At 34.3% G+C, this 20582-nt stretch overlaps 3 protein-coding genes across 3 annotated transcripts in view; all 3 read left to right on the top strand.

The window, feature by feature from the left end:
• LOC141456486 (cardioacceleratory peptide receptor-like) overlaps window positions 1-20582 on the top strand; it is a 200454-nt gene that overhangs the window by 112688 nt on the left and 67184 nt on the right. The gene's annotated exons all lie outside the window — the stretch shown is intronic.
• LOC141455725 (trypsin 3A1-like) lies at window positions 5583-6854 on the top strand. The gene has a single exon (XM_074131018.1). The coding sequence runs from the start codon at window positions 5676-5678 to the stop codon at window positions 6543-6545; it is 870 nt and encodes a 289-aa protein (XP_073987119.1). The 5' UTR covers window positions 5583-5675; the 3' UTR covers window positions 6546-6854.
• LOC141455567 (mast cell protease 2-like) lies at window positions 14398-15773 on the top strand. Its single transcript, XM_074130698.1, has one exon. It carries the CDS (start codon window positions 14490-14492, stop codon window positions 15396-15398), a length of 909 nt encoding a protein of 302 aa, XP_073986799.1. The 5' UTR covers window positions 14398-14489; the 3' UTR covers window positions 15399-15773.

The raw sequence follows: 20582 nt of genomic DNA, 5'->3' as shown, positions 1-20582 counted from the left end.
CGTGGAAGGGCTCTTCTTTTTTAAAGGTATTCTTGTAAAACATTTTACCCGGTGAATCAGCTTTATATTTAATCTATTTTACTTTCGCCCACTCCACACTTTGTCCAGAAGTGTTAATTTTGCGATGGATATAATCATTATTTAACAGAACATCAATTGGCATATTTGGATTCTGTTTCCATTATTGTCAGATAAGAAATACTTCTTCGTAAAATTTCGACGACTTTTTGATTTGTCAGGCTTCCTAATCCTTTGCACCACTTTATCTACTTCTTCAATTCTCTGCGCAATAAATTGATTCTGTGAATTGCCCGATAATTTGTAAAATTCTTGAAAAATTTTATTTCTTTGTTCTTCATTAATCTTCATAGAACAATTGCTCCTACAAGAGCAGGGTGGAACAGTTTCGCCTGCAGTAGATGTGTATTCCAAACCTTGAATTTTGGCTGACTTTCGAACATTTCTTTCCCATTGTGAACTATCGCGCCTCCGTTTTCGAGTAATTTCTTTTTCTTTCTGCTTTTTCTTTCCGCTACATAATTTTTTTGCTTTCTCTCCTTTCCCAGTTCTTTGCTTTTTTGTGAGCACCGATATTTGTTTTTCCTTATTATTTTTTTCAAATATATCAGAATCTGATGAAATATCACTTTGCTGTGGTATACATTCTTTTTCTTTAATCGAAGTTGAAGGCTTTCGTGTCCTGTTTAAATTAAAAAAAAAATTACTTTTGGCAAAAACTACAAATATTTAAGATTTATTAATTAGAAAAATTAATAAAGCGAAATTTCTAAATAAGTTACAAGTAATTTCAATAAAAGATTAAAAACAAAAAAGTTACAAGTAAATTAATTCAGTAAAATGGTATAAGAAAAAGAAGCATACTTATTTCATTCCTTTCTTGGCATAGCTATAAAATCTTCTTGCTTCTTGAATACATATCACTAATAATAATAACCACTACTAAAAAGAAATTAAATAAAAGTTAAAATTCCAAACTCGCAAGCGAAATTTTGGAGCACTAAACTGATGAAGCGCTTGAGGTTACGGAAATCAGCTTTGGTAGGCGGAAAACAGAATAAAAAAGCGGTAAAACATATCATTGCAGTGCAGCCAACATAGATTAGACGGAAAAAATTTTAATTCAATAAGTGCCAATGTTGACATTGGTACTTTCCTCTCAAATATTACTTTAGGATTACGAGTCTATGTCCTATTTGGTTTTTCTGACAAAAAAAGATATTGATGCTAAATTTTGACATTGGCACTAGTAACTTTCAATATCTCAGTTACTACTTTGAATTTGACTTTGACACTTCTTACAAGAAAAATTCTGATGGTGTATATATCAAAACAGACTTTAACTCATTTTTGCCAAAATCTGACATTGGTACTTCTTGCACTAAGCCACAGATATACAGGGTGACCAAAGTTATATGCTCCACCCACTTTTTTTTTTAACGGCGGGAAATTTCGAAAAAATAAAAAACACGTATTTAATCATTTTTAGTCTAGTTTATTTTCAGTGATTGACCCATTTTTTTAAACCCTTGTATCTCGAGATACAGTATCCAACTTTTGTTTTTCAAATGGAACATTATAATTTTATTTGCATATTTTAATAGTATTTTAGCTCCTAAAAAAAACAAAAAAAAAGTTTTTGAAATCGGTTAGGTTTTTCAAAAGTTATGGTAATTTAAAATATGGAAAACAGATTTCAGTTTACTGTCAAAATTACGTTATTTTTTAAAAAGAATCTATTCAAAATGGGCACCATCAACGGATAGGTAAGCCAAAACTCTGGACTCCCACGCTCTGCTTGTAGCAGCACTTATGGTGGCGAAGTCAAGATCTAGGCAGGTTAGAGTTATTCGACGTTTCAGATCATCGACTGAAGCCACGGAATTAAGGTACACTCTATTTTTTAGATATCCCCACAAAAAATAGTCCATTGGGGTTAAGTCCAGAGATCGAGGTGGCCATTGGATGGGACAATGAGTCCCTAAGCACTTTTCATGGAAATTTCTGTCCAGATAACCTCGAACAACTCGCATTATGTGCCGGGCAACCATCTTGTTGAAAATACATATCTAGCCGACGTTGTAGAGGAACATCTTCAAGCAGAACTGGCAAAATGTCTATCAAAAAAAGTCAGATACCTAGCATCAGTTAAGTTCTCTCTGTAGAAGTATGGGCCGATTAGTTGATTTCCTAAAACTCCACACCAAACGTTTTTTGAATAAACCACCTGAACGTCGAATAACTCTAGCCTGCCTAGATCTTGACTTCGCCATCATAAGTGCTGCTACAAGCAGAACGTGGGAGTCCAGAGTTTTGGCTTGCCTATCCGTTAATTGTGCCCAGTTTGAACAGATTCTTTAAAAAAAATAACGTAATTTTGACAGTAAACTGAAATTTGTTTTCCATATTTTAAAATACCATAACTTTTGCAAAACCTAACCGATTTCAAAAATTTTTTTTTGTTTTTTTTTAGGAGCTAAAATACTATTAAAATATGCAAAAAAAATATAACGTTCTATTTGAAAAACAAAAGTTGGATGCTGTATCTCGAGATACAGGGGTTTAAAAAAATGGGTCAATCACTGAAAATAAACTAGACTAAAAATGATTAAATACGTGTTTTTTATTTTTTCGAAATTTCCCGCCGTTAAAAAAAAAGTGGGTGGAGCATATAACTTTGGTCACCCTGTATATATATATATAAAAAAAAATCGATTTTTTCAAATTTCGGACTGCCTATAACCCCTTAAATTCGCTCTATGTTCAAATGTGAATGAAACAACGGCATGTTATCCTGTAAACTTTGTTTTAGTTAATTGCCAGATTGTAGCCTGTTTACTTTGTCTTTGGATGAAGTAGTTTACATTCAGTGACTCTTAATTAGAAAATAGGTAAGAAATTAAATAACCTAACTATGCCATAATGTGCTTTATGAAGCCTAGTGCGGGAGTGCATAACTAACGTTAAAAAAAGTTATACAAAAAAAAAATCTTAATTAAGAACCGCAACATCCCATCTTGCAATTGTTGTGTGTCAGCTTCGTAATATATAATTAATGAAATTTTAATTATTTTAATTTTCTATTTTCTTATCACATTTCACTTAGCTTTCCTCAACGCTCAGTGGTGAGGATGTTAGTGCTTTAAAATTTTAAATAAGATATGTGATTCTCTCAGGTAACGAGGCCCTACGTCTTAATTCCTTCTTCAACTTGTTCAAACACAACCCCTTCTAAGTATAACAAGTTAAAGTAAAAGCGTTGGAGCCGTTTTCCAACAATTTATGAAAAATTATTCAAAACAAAAAATGTGGGAACTGGTGAAAGTGGAAAAGTGGAAAGTGGTTATTGTTAATAAATGCAAAATGTTGTATACATAATAAAATGTTATCCACCCGAAAACAATAAAACGCCTGATAAAAAAAAATATTATTAACTATGGAACACTTTACATTTAAGGTTACAGTTCTCTAAAAAATCCAAATCAAATCAATTCCCCTCTAGGATAAAATCCCAATTAAAAATTATGATTCAATTATGCGATCCAGATTACACTTTAAGAAAAACCAAAACCACTTTCTAGAAAATCGCCACAAAAGGAAAATCGCATATGTACGGCTGTTTTTCCAGTTGTAGGATTATAATGAGATTGAAAAATTGCACCAAGTTAGAGAGCTATTATGCTTTAACGCAGTTTGCAGTAATAGAGAACAGAATAGTTCAAAACTTTTTTAAAAAACGGAGACCTTGAAATCCATTTCAAATCATGTAATTTTCGATGAAACTCAAAATTGAAAGTTCCTCATGATTGATATAACTTAAACTTTCTAGAAAGTTTTAAAATGGAAGTTTCTAGACGGTAATGCAATACGATAATGCAACTGGCTAAAGGGCTGTGCACAGCTGCTCTGGATTATATTTTTCAGCCTATTTGAGATTTTTTGCCAAGTTTTAATTCACAGTTTTGGTGAACAATATGGCCTTTTCTTAGTTCTGTTCCGTATGGGCAACTTATACACAGCGTCACTAATAACTTTTTAGGAAAGCGAAAATCCGGAAAAACTCATGAAGTAAATTATAAGATGCTGTATCTTTATTTTTGGCAAAGTTACAGCTAGAAAACTGATAGGGGTTTCATAAGGACCACTGGTTTTGACAATGATTATGAAAACAAAATAAAAAATTCTAAAAAATCCCGCGTTTATAGTCATTCTTAATACGTAATAAATCGAACTGTGGATCTCGCACTTTCAAAGCCACCCTCTTGACCACTGTACCAACACTCTGGCCAAGATATTCTTACCGTAATCATAGGTCAAGAAGTCTTGCTTACATTAAAACATTAAAATGATGAGATGGTTACTTTTATTTGTTAATAAAACAAATATATCCTGATTCACCCACAAATATATCGATCACCCATATAGTTACATTAAACTATATTTCTTTGCGCCACAAATAACATTTTTTTTGCAGTCAGAGGACCTCCCAAAACGTGTATTTCTGGCGGAAAATTAATATTGAAAACCGATTACGAATAGATGAAATTGTAACTTTGATCTTGAATATCTCGACAAATATTAGGGATATCGAAACGGGGTCAACGTAATTGGTTATAATTTTTAATGTGGTTTTCACAATCATTGTCAAAACCAGTGGTCCTTATAAAATCCCGATCAGTTTTTTTAGGCGTAACTCCGCCAAAAATGAAGATAAGCATCAGGGTGGAGGAAATTAGGAAACTAGACCAAAAAAAAAACATAGTTTATTTAATGGGGTTTTCCGAATTTCCACTTTCCTAAAAACTTATTAGCGATTGGTACGTTTTAAACGGTTCACTCTATATATTCGGGGATATTATATTTATTTATTTATTTTTTAATTCAAAGCGTGTCCACATTTGATGTCATAGGATTGCTGAGTCTTTATTATTATATAGAGGCTGCCTTCGGACAGTGTTCACTCGTTACTGACAGAACCATCTTTCACCAGGCAATGATCTGTAAGAAACCCATAGAAAGAGAATACCTGTAGACCAGCTGCGAAATTTAAACCCAGGTTTTCCGCGTAGAAATCAAATGTGCTAAATATTAAGCTTCCCTACTCTAATTATTAGAAGAGTTTGAAATATTTCAAATAAGTGCAAAAGGACAATTCATTCTCCATAAAACATGGTCTGTTCTTTCATTTGTTAATAGATGCTATTAACATAATAGTGTGTGATAGCTTAAAGAAATTGAGATTTTTACTTCAACATATGTTCAAAATGTGACAAGAGAAAAAGAGGGAAAATTTGGAAAACACTTTGTTGACAAAGATAATAATTAAAAAACCAAATCGTAAATATGCAGCTCTATGTCTCCAAAGGACAAAGGAAAAGCCCAATTTGTAGAACTGACAACCAGTCTGTTAGCAACCAACTTACATAAATGAAAAACTGAGACATTGTAATCAGAGGTATTCAGACTTGACATTGCATTTTTTGTCATTTTTCTTTGTTCCATTAAAGCGATCATACCATTTGAATAAATACTAAGTCATATGTAAAAACATATTAAATTTTATAAAATTTATACCAATTTAATGTAAATAAATTAAATAATAAAAAATAATTTTAAAATTAATTTCAAATTTTTCGTGATGAATTAGTTACAAAATTATGAAGAAGAAACTCGTTTCACGGATTTTGGAATGTCTTTTATTGTGCATGTCATTTACTTGTGGTGCACGGGTGAGCAAAGGATGGAGAACATTCCTAGGAAGGGATGTTGATATCTCTGAGGTACCGTTTATTGTTCGCTTAGTTACATCAGATTGGGGAACCTGTACAGGTTTTATAGTTGCAGAAGATTGGATTGTAACGGCAGCACATTGTTTTGAAAGTAGTCAAGCGGCAATAGTTACAATGGGTTCATCAAGCAAATTTAATAGTTCCATTAAAATCTTCTCAGATGAGGTCATAGTTCATCCTGAATATTATCCTGGATATAGGCAATACGATATTGCTCTAATTAGGTTGGCACAAAAAATAAAAGAAAACGAGGTTACCAAAATTATAAATACAGAGGATAAAGAATGGCCGCGATTTGTTTATAATCGTGCTTGTTTCGTAGCAGGATTTGGTTTTCACCTGTTTACCGAAAAAGATGGAATTCTTCACGGTGGGGAAGTGCATGCTGGAACCGGCCCATATCCTTACACCTGTCAATTTACTTACTACGAAAATATAATATGGACGTATAGAAACATAAGTGAATCATTGTGTTATGGTGATTCAGGATGTCCACTTATTTGTGATAATGTAGCTGTGGGCGTAGGGGCTACGTCTTTCACCTGCGGTCCACAAAATTATGACATCAACTGCGGGGAAAGTTTTGTGGATGGCTATGTATCCCTTTACAAGCTTCTACCTTGGCTGAAATCACACATCAGCTGCTTGCCAACTTCGTGCAAATCTGGCGCCCCTCGAAATATGGACTACTTATTAATTATGTTGATCACCACGATTCAAACATTCAGTTACATCTGACAATTGAAAAATCATTTGTTTTTATATTGAAATGGAAAAAGTAACATTTCTTGTTATAATTTGTGAGTTTTTTAATGATCTAATTTTTGGCAGTTAGACGTGATAAGTATTAATCTAAAACAGCACTTCTGCCACTGCTAACATATCTGAGAGAAATTATCGGAAATCACTTACAAAGTTGATATGGTTTGTAAGGTGTTCAATATTCAAATGTTAAAGTCATGAATGTATCAGAGGAGATTATTAATATAAATTAGAGAAAGAAAATCAATGTGGCAAGTTTTGTTAAGAATAAAACCTAATTTGAAATTGGTCTCACATTTTTCGCGATGAATTGCAATGTATTTTATTGTGCGTGTCAGTATTTTACTTGTGGTGCACGCTAAGAGTTATGCGAAAAACAGAAGAAACTATCTAACTACCCTTTAATGGCGACAATACTTGGTTTGGACTTTCTTTTTTAAGAAATGAAGCTGATGGCAATTATTTAATTATTATTAGTTCTTTTTTATTAATTTAAGTTTTTATTGCTCGTTAATTTTTGAATTACGGCACGTTATCATCACTGCACCTAGAAGACTGCCTGTTTCCGGACGTTATTCCTTCGTTGCATATAACCATTGTTCTTCACCTATTAATGGAATAGTAGTGGCTCCCTGGAAATAACATTTAAGGACAGCATGTTCATCCAATCTGGGGCAAGACTTCTGAACTTAATAGTCTTTATAGTGTAATGAAAATTAATTAAAGGTCTATACCCCGTTAACTTAGAATAATATAATAATTTGCTGTCTTTGTCAGGTTGTAGATTTTGCCATTCGTAATTAATTATAAACTATTAAAGCAATAACACCTAACTTCTGGAGTCACCCAGAACAACAGAGTCTGACTCCATCAGACCGAACAGATTAGACCAACAATGACTATTTGGAAACGAAAATTTCGCTCTTTTAGAAATACCTATGTCTATCAAAATGAAAAGAATGATTCCGATATTAAACTCTTTTCTTTTAAATTGTGTTTTTTTTTACATTTTGTATACAAATAATAAATTATTTTTTATACTTTTTTAATCATGAATATTTTTTTTTATTCTTGGCGATTTTTAGGGTTTAATTTGATTGAATAGGGCTGATTTACAATATTGTAAAGTTTTTGTCCTTTTTACTAAAAACTTTCAACAACACAACTAATGACTGCCACTAGTTATTAATATGTGGGTTGAATAAATAATAACACTTATAAGTAGTAATTCGATTTATTAACATATTAACTTTACTAACATTAACATTTACGAGCAACTATTGCTATTCATTATATCTACCAATTACAACAGTCACAACAGTTTACTGTTACTTACTCACTACGTAACACCACAAAACTGTTCCACGACTGACTACTGCACTGCACTGAATTGCACTAGTCTCAGCTGCACTAACAAAGCTCTACTCACTAACTGACTAACCTGCCCAACTAGCTAACACTGAAGCACTCCGCAACACTGACTCTCTCGAACTGTCACTTCCTAAGTGTCTCTCCAAGACTAACTGACTCCAGCTGTGTCTGCTTCCCTTTAACTGCGACTGCCCCACTCCAACTCCGTCTGTCTCACTCTTAACTCCGTCTGACTCACTCCCACCTGCCACTCACTGGCTGGGGAAAACACATACTGCCACCACCCCAACTGGGGCCGCTTCCTTAGCTGGCTTTTACACAGCAGTGGACCGTTACAGGCTACGGTCACTAAAACTCCTTGATCAATCTAGCCCCTTTCTTTTCCAGCTTAGGTAAAGCCTTGCCTTTTGTTTATCCAGTGGTGAACCGTTACAGACTTTGGTCGCTCAACCCCCAGAACAATCTAGGCCTTTCTTCTCTCCTCAGGTCAACTTCGTTACAATATGTAAGCGTTTGAAATAACATCTACGCCAGTGTGATGGAGGAACATTTTCAAGTAAAATAGAAAGAACGTAACCCATTAATCAACGTAATGTTTCAATATTAAAATCCTGACCCATAAATCGATCAAACAGCTCCCCAATCAATACATTCCTCAAAATGATACAAAAATTTTTTCCAATTAATAGAAACTAAAAAAAATCAGTTAACTTCAGTTTGTTATTTTATTTTTTTACTTACTGTTTACTTAATGATGGCATTTTTATAATTTACGTTTTTTGATTCAGTTTGCCTGGTACTGTTGTGGACCTCACTCCGACTGCGCCATGTTGTGTGGGGAGAGGTAAGTTAAATTAGAAGCACCAGTCGGAGTGAGGTCCACAACAGGGACAAATGTTACTAAATCCTTGGTTGATAGTTCCCACTATTGTCTTGTTTCCCAGACCTGATATAATTCTGTGTGTGAATAAATTAGATTATCAGGATCCTCAAGTTGGAGCATGGCTTCTTTGGAAAGAATCTCTTTCTAAAGTCTGAAATCCGATTCAGTACTGAATGCACTGGAAATGATGCTCCAACTTGAGGGTCCCGCAACGAATCCACTGTAGATGGTCGGTTATCTGGCCGAACCCAACGGAATCTAATTTAAGAATAATTTTTAATGGGATTAAAAATGACGACGTCTGGTAATTAACTAATCGATAAATTTTAAATTTATAAAATAGTATTCAAACTTTTTTTTTGTATAAAGTGTTAGTTCTATTTTTATCGAGGTACCTCTTAAGAACAAACATAAACAAGGCTAGATAAATTCTTTTAATTCTTGCAGTTCCCTGCAAGGGGTGGTTGTTGGATGCGAACCCTCGGATTACCACAGCTCAGTATATCATACCCATTAATCAGAACAGTATTCATACATGCACACACACATACACACACTCACAATCGCACAAATACGCACACACATACAAAACACACCTTTATAGACAAAGGCACCATAGTACACAATTCAGGGTTTCCTTCCATGGTTGTTAGCTTCGGCTAAGGGAGTAAACGCTGTCAAAAATCCTAGTTCCTCCAATGTAGAGGGGGTTGAGCGTAGGGCTGATGACCCTACCTTAAAAAAAAAAAAACATTGTTACGAATCCTCAATTAAGAAACAACCGGATGGATTTACGGATAAGACCAAGGCCAGTTGATGGCTATACATTTTTGGCAACATGGAATATTAGAAGTTTGTATAAACCTGAAGCAAGAAGGATATTGGAACAAGAACTGATGGAATATGATATTGATGTAGCTGATATTCAGGTAAAAGGATACTAAGTACACTGAACTAAATGATTTTATATAAATTAATAGTGGGCATAAGGAAAATTTTCTTGATTCAGGTGATGAAATTGTTAGTCTGCTATTATGAGTTATAAGTAGGGAACGGATTCGTATGTATTTACATATTTTTTTCTAGGCAATTTACGGAAGTTTTTCAACTAGAAGTATTCATACTGACACTTTTTAAGCCGTTTGAGTCTACTTTTATTTTACATATTTCCACATATTTGGATGTTATCGCATATTTATACATATTTGATTAAAATAAATAAATATTTCTACATATTTAATCAAAATATGTACATATTTTTCATTTTGGGCATATTTTCATAATTGGGAGGTGGTTGACAGGAACTGTGAACCACAGACTGTAGGGCTGTGAATCACAGTGGGTACAATGGTTATTGTAATTTATACAGAATGCTGCTAAACAGTGACGGGCACTTGTTAGTTCTTTGAAGTTGTTTGACGTTGTCTGTTCTTTCAGCTCGTTCGTTGAAGTGTCCAATTCATTTCGTTCGGTCACTTAGTGTATTCTTATTTGGGTGAAATGCCACGAACATCGGCCTCAAACAAACAACTGGTTGCTAAATATCTTCGCGAGTTTCCAGCATAACTTTTTCGAAGTGATGGAGACATTTTGTACTGTACAGCTTGTGTCAAGCGCGTTTCTTGCTCTCAACGTTCCCAAGTCACCCAACATATTGCCACCGGATCGCACATAGAGAATAAAAACAGAAAGAAAGAGAGGACGTCCTATCAAGCCTTCCTTACATCTCCATCATCAAGTAAGTCTACTCTGAGTACAGATCTGTGACGGGCTTTGGTTAGAGCAGATATCCCTTTCCACAAACTTAAAAATCCTCATTTCAAAGGATTCTTAGAGACCTATATTGGAAAAAAAATGCCTGACGAGAGCGCTCTGAGGAAAAACTACCTGGAAGATATCTATAAAGATACACTAACCAAAATTCGAGAACATATCAAAGATGGACCGATTTGGGAGTCAATTGATGAAACCACTGACGTTGAGGGCAGGTATATTGCCAATGCAGTTATTGGAAAACTTGACAGTGATGCTGATGTGGATTCAAAGCCATTCCTTTTGAACTGTGAGGTTCTCGAAAAATGCAATCATTCCACCATTTCACGATTTTCATAAAAAAAAATGTCCATTTTACTTAAATATTCCAGAAAATATTTTAAGAAAATCACATATTTTCCACATAATTGACGAAAATAAATGCATATTTTAATTAAATATTTGGTATTTTTAAATACATAAAAATCCGTTCCTTAGTTATAAGATAGTAGACGAGAGAATTTGTACCATCAGATTAAGAGAAAGTATTTCAATAACACACTCATAAGTACTCATGTCCCAACAGAAGGAAAAACAATGGAGGAAAAAGAGGCGTTTAAAACAGTTTAGCCAGAACTTACAACTGTATACCTAGACATGATACAATATTGTTCTAGGGATTTCTTTAGAAGTGCTAAAGTAGGGAGGGAATCTCTTTACATGGCTGCGATTGGTAAGTTTAGTAAACATGAAACCACAATTGACAACGGAAAAAGAGTGATTTATTTCGCTACAGATAAAGGTATATGTGTGATTAGTACTTTCTTAGAAGATAAGGAAATCCATAAAGAGACGTGGATTTCACCAGATGATATTAAGAAAAACCAAATTGATAATGATCTTGTAGAATCTCGTCATGCAACAAATATATGGTAGCAGATGATAGAAGTCTTAGAGATGCCGTTTGTGCCACTGATCATGTTAGAGTTAAATATCGTCAAAAGATTTCCGTAAAGCTAGATAAAAGTTATCATCGGCAAATTAAGTATTATGTGGATGCTCTTAAGAGTGAAAAAATTAAGGAAGGATATAGAGGGAAAGTCAAAGAATTCTTAGTTAATAATGTTACAGAATAGGTGGGAAACAATTAAGGAGTGTTAGTATCGGCAGCAGAAGAGGTGATGGGGCAGCAAAAGAGAGGACCAAGAAATGACTGGTTTGACGGCAAGTGCTCTCAATTAGTGAATAAAGGAAAACTAAAAAGAGTATGCTACAGAAAAAAGACAAGAGCCAGTAGAGAACTGTAGAAGGCACTGCGTATTAGAGTGCAAGACTTGAAAAGGAGAGGCAGAAAAGAAGAGAATCGCGGAGATAGCAGATTTTAAGGCCCATCTTAGCAGAAAATTATCAAAAGGTTAAAAGAAATAAAGATAGGTTACAATCCTGGACTTGGAGTGTTGCCGCAATGAAAATGGAGAGGTAGCCATAAATAAGGATACGTTGGTTAAATGGTCGAGGCACCTTAAAACTCTAATGTAGGAAAATAAAGAAAAATCCAATCTCCTAGATAGTTTGTTGTTCGAGAGTGGTCCCGAAGAAGACGTAGAGTTGCCACCTGAGTTAGAAGAAATTGTTGAAAGTGTAACTAAATTTTGTAAGAATAAAGCAGCGGTTGAAGATGGCATCCCAACGGAACTATTAAAATATGCCGATATGAACATAAAATATAAAATATGAACTATTAACTATTAAAATAAGTTATGGATGGAACTGAATCATCTAATCTTGGATGTATGGATAAACGAAATTATGCCAACAGGATGGTCCAAAGATGGTCATATGCCCAATTTATAAAAAAGATAACAAATCTAGATACGTAAATTATAGTGGAATTGCTTTGGTGGTTGCCTGTAATGAATATTTTTCCACATTGCTATTATATAGGCTGTCTAGGTGGATAGAAAACGAGATGGGCGATACTAATGTGGCTTTAGTTCTGGGAGATCTACCGTAGACCACAGAACAATGCAGCATAAGTGCTATGAATATAATGTCCCACTCCATAATCTATTTATAGACCTTAATCAAGCCTGTGATAGTTTAGATAGGTTTCTGGATGAAACAGCTGGGTTTCCCAGCAAATCTTATAAGACTTACGCGAATGACTCTCCGACATACAGAAGCCGGTGTTACAAGTACAAGGAGATACTCCGATTTTTTTGGCATCTCCAATTGAGCACAATTCCAGCCTTCTAGCTGTCCTTATATAGGAGATATAACAGTTAAGATGATGAAGTTTTAAGGAGTTTTGCATTTCCGTCAAATTTATAATTGCTGTATCTCCTGTCCTACTGGCGTCATCTCTGCGAAAATTTAGACAATTATAGTACTCATTTACCTCTACAATTGTGCATATTTGCAGCTTTCTGACTATATTTTTGAAGGAGATATAAGGTGATAAATTTTTGGAGTTTTGCATTTCCTTCATATTTCGAATTGCGGTAAATGTAAAGAATATTTACCCGGGGTGTGGCCTAATTCGAAGTGATTCTGATTCGCTGTTACTATAGAACCCGCCATATTCAAATATAAATATAAAACTATTTCTTTATTTTAAATTTACATTTAAATCTGGCGGGATATATGGTAACAGCGAATCAGAATCACTTCGAATTATTTATTTAAGATTGATAATTTTATTTAAACCCCCCTTTATATGGAGGCTTTGCCCCCACACCCCTTATTTATTTATTTCTTAATGGGGGGCTTCGCCCCCCACACCCCCTCCTAACCTACCTAATCACCCTCAATTTTTTTAATTTGAGTCACAAGATTCATTACAATAATTACAAAGAACAACACAAAAGAAACTTACCTTATTCTGTGGAGTCCTTTTCCTGAGGAGGGTATACTTGGCAGGGTCGAATAGCCTCGGCACCTCCAACCATTCTTATCAATCGCACTATTTTTTTTTTGTTATTTTCATATCACATCCGCACTTCGGACATACATATCTACTACTGATCAAACCAACATCCATACAAAATTTTATAACATTCATTACTCCATCCTCACTCACACTACAATCATGCTTTAATTTTTAAAAAAAACTGCAAATTTAAAACGCTCATGCTCATAAAGTTACAAAAAAAAAAGGCACCTCAAGTCACAAACAGGGCACTCGCGGGAACTAATAATACATTAAAAAGGAAGCAGTTACTATGCAGTAAGTGTACTGCGCATGCGCGCGAAACATAAGAGTTACGAAATTCGCACAATCCGAAACAGTTCATTGGCGGGAAGTAGTTTAAAAACTTAACGGTAAGTGCGCTGTACTGCGCATGCCCTAAAAATAAACAGGCCACACCATCGGGTAACTATTCTTTACATTAGCCCGAATTGCTATATCTCCTGTCCTACTAGTGTAAACCAGGGAAGGCCAACCCGTCTCTTAAATGTTTCGTAAAAGGACTAACACTTTTTAAAGTAGAAAAAAAGTATTACCCATCTTTTAATCAGCTACTATAAGGAAAAAACTTATAAAAACGTTTACCAGCTGGATGATGTGGATTCGTAGCGAGGTTTAACCGCAGGCTTCATTCTCACAGAAATAGTGAAACCACCTATGCTTTTTAATACTGGATTAGTATCAATGGTTAGTTCAGTAAGAATGAAAATAAATAATAATTGAATATATGTAGTTTTCTCATTTGAAAATTTGTATTCCATCAAGAAAATTATTATTGCATTAACCTAAGTTTAAGTTATATAAATTAACAACTGCTAAGAAAAATTAGTGTCATATGTCAGGACAAATATATGTATATATATATTTTTTTTTATGTAACTAGTTGTTGAGTTAGATGAAGAGATGATTTAGTGTGAAAATAAATGTTTAATTTTAACGTAGTAATATGTGTAAATTGTTAGTGATGAGAAAGGAACAAATTGCTTGGGTTTTACAAAGTATATTATTGCACATTGTTTGTTCATGCTGTGGATTTCTTGAGACAAAAGGAAGTAGAACTTATTTGGGAAGAATTGTTAATATCACTGAGGTACCTTTTATTGTTTTAGTGGTCCCAGGAAATCAAGCATCCTGTACAGGATTTATAGTTGCTCAGAAATGGGTAATAACCGCGGCGCATTGTTTCAGCATAACTAAAGAGGATACAATTGTGGCTATTGGTACGAGCGATAGAAGGAGTCATTCGAAAAAATTAGATGTAGAGAGAGTAATTGTGCATCCTAAATATTTATTACATGATGAATATGATATTGCTTTAATTAAGTTAGCTAAGGCACTAAAAATGACTACAAAGACCGAGATTATAGCGGTGGAAAGTACAGAATGGCCGGATACCAAAAGTAAACGCCTGTGCTATACAGTCGGCTTTGGACACCACATATCGGCTAACATGGGTGGAATTCTTCATGGTGGCCAAGTGACTGTTGGACGTGGATCATACCCATATCGTTGTGAAGTTATGTTGTACCCGCTTAATGACTATTTATGGACTCATAGAAACGAAAGTGACGCAATATGTTTTGGAGATTCAGGATGTCCGTTGGTATGTGATAGAAAAGCTGTCGGTATTGGAATAGCCTCATTAGCTTGTGAAACAACCGCCTTAGGCACCAATGATTGTGGCACAAATACAGTTGACATATTTGTACCTCTATATAGAAATTTAGCTTGGTTAAAATCTTATATCAGCTGCTTACCTTCTTCTTGTAGCAAAGGCATCTCTTTCTTAACTTTAAATCTAAACTCAAATTTCTTATTTATTATTTTGAACATATCTTTACTTAAGTTCTTATGACGAGAATTCGTTTTTTTATAAACATTGCTTGCTGGAAATATATCGATCATTATCAAACAAAAATTTCATACTGGCTAATGATGTCCTTTTCAGTTTGAATTAGCAGAAAAAATAAAAAAAAATTAGATAGCACAGATTTTAAAATTAGTGATTCCATTCAAAAATATACCCAAGTTTCTGACGATCAGTTATCATACGCTATTAATATTTTGTCCAACTACAAATCATTTTTGACGCTTGCAATAAAACCGAGAATATTTATAAACCCGAGTTTTTCACACTAATTTCTCTCAGAAGGGGAATGATTGTTTCATTGAATAAAATCATACTTAAGAGAATGTTAATCATTTATTTACTATTAGTATTTTATTTTTTAGTCTTTATTATTTACTTTAAGTACATACATTATGAAAAAAAAGAAAAGAGTAAACAACAAAATCTCAAATATAAAGACAGCACCATGGTATAACCGTCGGTGGAGTCGTTAAATACATTGAATCATTAAGGAAATAAAATTAAAGAAAATAATTACTTCTGGAACAAAACTAACAAATCTCTGAGCATTAAGACAAGGCAAATAAAAACAAACTCAAACAACAGTTTCCATTAACATAAATGAAAATAAAATAATATGAAAAAATAATAATAATAATAATTATAACAATAAACATACGTAACAATTGTACAATAAACTGGGTAAAATCATTAAATCATTTTGGGGACATACTGTTATAGGCATCTTTGCAATATTTCTGAAACAACTTCCAAGCTTCACCATTCAGCAAAGCGATCATCCTCTCTCCGGAAAGCCGCGGCTTATTAAAATATTTCATCCTCATCTCCGCAAGTCTAACACAGACCGCAATGAAGTGATAAGTCCCATCCAGCACTGCTTCATTACATAATTGGCAATAATTATTTTCATCACCACTTTGCAAATAAGGAGGTTTACTATTAGTAAATGATGGATTTAGGAGGTGAGGCTCACAAAGCAAAGATGTATTATGGTACTGAGTTAGATTCTAGGTCTAAGTCGTGGATTTTATTTAATGGGTTATTTGAAAATAGGCATTACTTTACTTTTTTTTTTGGTTTCAATTAAATAAAAAAATTCTCTTAATTGTATAAAAAAAATTAAACTGTGGTTGGGTCATGGACACGGCCGTGTATTGTACGTGAATACGTTTATGTAACGGGTTATATTTTTTATATAAAATATTTGTATTTATGTATTTAGGATGAAATCAAGGAAACAAATAATTACTGTGTTACAATATAACTTTATTAATTTTAGGTCTGTGATATGAAAAGTACAACACAAATGGCATACAAGATACATTGAGATTACTGGTAAACGTTAAATCAATATAGGTTTTGGAGAAGTTTCAATATAAGACAAATTGAACTCGCTGAGCATTGAATTGACAAATTTAAATCGGGCAATGAGCGGTCTTGTGAGACATCAACATTAAAGTCTCCATCATAATTGGTGTAGTAAGATCAGGCTCTTAATCGGGTATAATTTTAGAGATATTTTTGGAATATTTTAACAACGATCGTAACATAAAGAGTTTAATTTCTGCTAACGCTGTGCCCGGATGGATATACACACACCCGAGTACGAATTTGAAGATGCCATTGGCCTTTACTTTTACTAGACAGACATTACCAGCTTTTGCGTCTTTCATTTCCAAATAAATTTCCGAAATGTCAATGTTAACTCTATTACAATCAGTGAAGCTATTGATGTTGCGATATATGGCGACTCCACTGGCTTTGCGACTTTTACCATTCGATTGTTCTTGAGAAGCCCTTTCCAACCGTATACGATCTCTGTATTTGGTTTTGACTTTTCGAGCGTATAGGCCGACATTATATATTTTTGATAATATTTTTTTTATTCTAACACCTTATTATATTAACTGTCACTATTTTACACTAATGTTTTATACACAATCGATAGATTGAGACGACAGCTAACGATTAAAACTTAAACGAACATCGTAGCTTCTCCGAGTCAAAAGTTATACTAATTTTTTATTTTTTCGATAAGTCCTTTATTTCCCCCCACCTCCAAAAATATGGTCCCCGTAATTATAGAACAAAATATCTCTTTTTAAGATCGTAAAATATCAGTTCCTAATTGTTTCAGAAAATGATAGAAATTCGTCTCTAGAATAACATTCCGTAACTTTACATGTTTGTAATTCCTCAAGGTTGAATTTTTAATTATTTAATGGGTAGAAGCTCAATTATGTATGTTTTATTGTTTTATAAAGCACTAAAGTTTAACGAACTCATTCATCTGAAACTACTTCAAAATAAAGTTCAGTTGCTAGATGCGTCAATGTAATTTACTCGCCAGCTTTAGTGTCATCGCTACTTTTTAAAAGTTGTTTTCTAACTGAGACTGATTATTCCTGAATCATCCAACCTGGCAGTTTTGTGTGACTACAAGCGTTTTATTGCAGTATACAGCACATAAAAAAATTATGGTACTTTTGTTGGCTGCACATATCCTTCAAAATTTAATTTTGTACTCGTCCTTCATTAATTGCAAATTGTCCTTTGTTAGCCAGTTAAGCGTGTTTGACGTGCATTCACGTGTAAAATATAAAATTGCCATTAACGATAAAAAAACTCGAAATTTTAATAAAATACAATAAGAATATTATTTGGTGGGATATTTCCTGTATTTTACCAATAGAACTGCCAAGTATTTTATACGGAGGGGGTTGGTGGGAGTCAGCCAAATGATAAGTGGTTAGTACATGTTTGGTCTCCGCATTAGAGATTGGGAATTACGCACACAAATAGAAGCTCTCAACCCTTGTGCAATACCGTTTTTACCTTAGATAGAGGTTCAGACCTCAGTACGAGCATGATTTCATTGTGCACAGAATTCAAAGCTCTTTTCTTCCTTGTAAAAGCTCTTGCGTCCCTAGTTAACTATGCAATGCATACGTAAAGTGGTGCAAGATTTTGATAGAGCACAGAATGCTCTGTAATCTCAGGCCTCAGAGATTTTAGAAAAAGTCGCTTGCAGTGACTATTACGACGTTGTAAACTTTTGGTTATTTTGCCCTTCGTTCGACATGTATACACGTCATTTTCTGATTTTAATTCCGCACACTGTGGTGGAGTTTTAAAAACTAAATTCCACGCTTAACTGGTTAATTGCAAAACTGCAGCTTCACTATAGAGATAACATCCATTTAAATTCCATGTCTGTTGCACAACTTTTGGATAATCCGTTAGAATTAATTAGCATTTTTTGTGAAGCGGTATGAAGTTGGATGCGTTTTTTCAAAAGAAATACAGCTCCCTCGCTCCCTGATAAGATTAGAACAATAATTTTTTTTTGTACCTAATAAAACCAAGAACTAGATCATTAAAACAGAATGTATAAACCGTAGAAACTAAACAGTAACAATTACTAGGTCAATTCTGTGATTGAAGATTAATAAGTAATTATCTAATTGATAAGAAAGTTAGTCTACAGTTTTTTACTGAAACAAACTTGACACAAGGAGTGGCAAAGTTGATGCAATAACTTAAATTGAGTATGTGGCGCATAGCCAGAAAGAAATCACAACTAGGCAAGTTTATAATCTTGAGCGCAAGGACATTCTCGGCAAAACCAAAATCTACCGTCAAAATGTCAACTAAATCGGTTAGTTTATTTCATTAAAAAAAAAAAAAAAAAAAACAAGTGACAAATAGAGTGACGCCTGTATACCTACCATGACAGCCTGAGACCATAATGCAGCAGCATTTTTTACAAGCAATTCCCTACGTGAAAGGTCCATTGGTCACTAAAGTGCAGTGTTTAAGTCAGCCAAAGTACTCATTTTTTTTTTAAATGCAAGTGAAATCAACCGAATTAAAATGCTATATATATTTTTTTTTTTTTTACGTTTCTGTTTGTCTTTATCAAAACCCTAAAACATTTACAAACAAAAATGATCCTGCACGGTTTTCTCTTACACTAATCATAAAGGTTTTGTCCCGAATACGAATTACGGCTAAATATTACTTCTCTTGAATATTGTGTTAGTGTAGAGAGAGAAACATTTTAATGCAAATATTTGCAAAACAAAGGGTGCTGCCCAAATAGATCGGGTTGCTAGACACACAGCGTACCAATCAGTCAATCAAGATATATAGACAAAGTGGAAAAAAAAGAAAGAAGTCAACACCAATACTACACCATTGAGAGATCTTCAATTCGTCAGGCAAAAAAAGAAAAACGAAAATCGTTCCTAACACTAATACAATATGTCAACAAAATAAAATAAAATAAAATAAACCAAACCAGCAACAGAAACATCCAAATCAGAATAACAACATATCATAATCATACAATACCAACAAATAAGCGGGCAGAACAATCAAACTCATGCCCCGTAGATGTGGTGGTGGATAATGCCAATCGAGTCCACAATGATAGACTCCGCCAAGGCCTCCAATTCCCTCAGATCAATCTCTAGCTCCTGAAGGAAGCTGAAAGTCAGCTTAGGGATGACACCTCGGGCACCGAACCAGAGACCCCGAACCCGAAACTCTCGGTCACCGAAGTCATGGAACCTCTCTTTCAAGAAGGGGACACAACTCTCATATATACCTTTTTTTTTCAAGTCCACCTTCTCCGCCTGGTCCGGGTCATTGCTCTCGAATCTCACAGTCGGGTCGAGGACTAGGGCCGATCTGTCGCGGTCATGAAGGGCGACTATATCAGCATACCTCGTCGATCCCGCTGAGTCGATGCAATAAACTTCCTCAAAGCATGTATATCCTTTTTCCCTCAGGAGCCGAATTAGCTCGTGCTTGACCTTATGGTGGCGCCGAGTGATAAGGAGGGAGTTAAAAGGGCATTTTAACTCCCTCCTTATCACTCGGCGCCAAAATTTAGAGGGTAGCATGTATTCACAGAACTCGTCAAAGAAAAAAAGAGTTGATTTCGATGAAAATGATTACAAAAAAAAGAAATCAGTCTTCAGCTGAAAAAAAACCGTTTCCAAAAGACAATTCCTCTTTTTGTCCAGTAAGAGAACGCAAAAATAAATTTCAAATGTGACATTGAAAACATTTTTACAGCATCCTGACTTCTCCCTCAGTAACTGCAACCCTTCCTTTCCATTCTTCCAAGCAAATAAAAAATTTCATCCCGCTGTTTTATTTAGA

This window comes from Rhodnius prolixus, unplaced genomic scaffold (genome assembly GCF_049639745.1).
Source record: "Rhodnius prolixus isolate KJV_2025 unplaced genomic scaffold, Rpr scaffold_4, whole genome shotgun sequence".
NCBI classification, from domain to species: domain Eukaryota; kingdom Metazoa; phylum Arthropoda; class Insecta; order Hemiptera; family Reduviidae; genus Rhodnius; species Rhodnius prolixus.
This window is presented reverse-complemented; position numbering and strand designations above follow the sequence as displayed.

Coding starts and splice junctions, on each gene's coding strand:
- LOC141455725 (XM_074131018.1), top strand. CDS start 5,676: ATGAAGAAGAAACTCGTTTCACGGATTTTGGAATGTCTTTTATTGTGC.
- LOC141455567 (XM_074130698.1), top strand. CDS start 14,490: ATGTGTAAATTGTTAGTGATGAGAAAGGAACAAATTGCTTGGGTTTTA.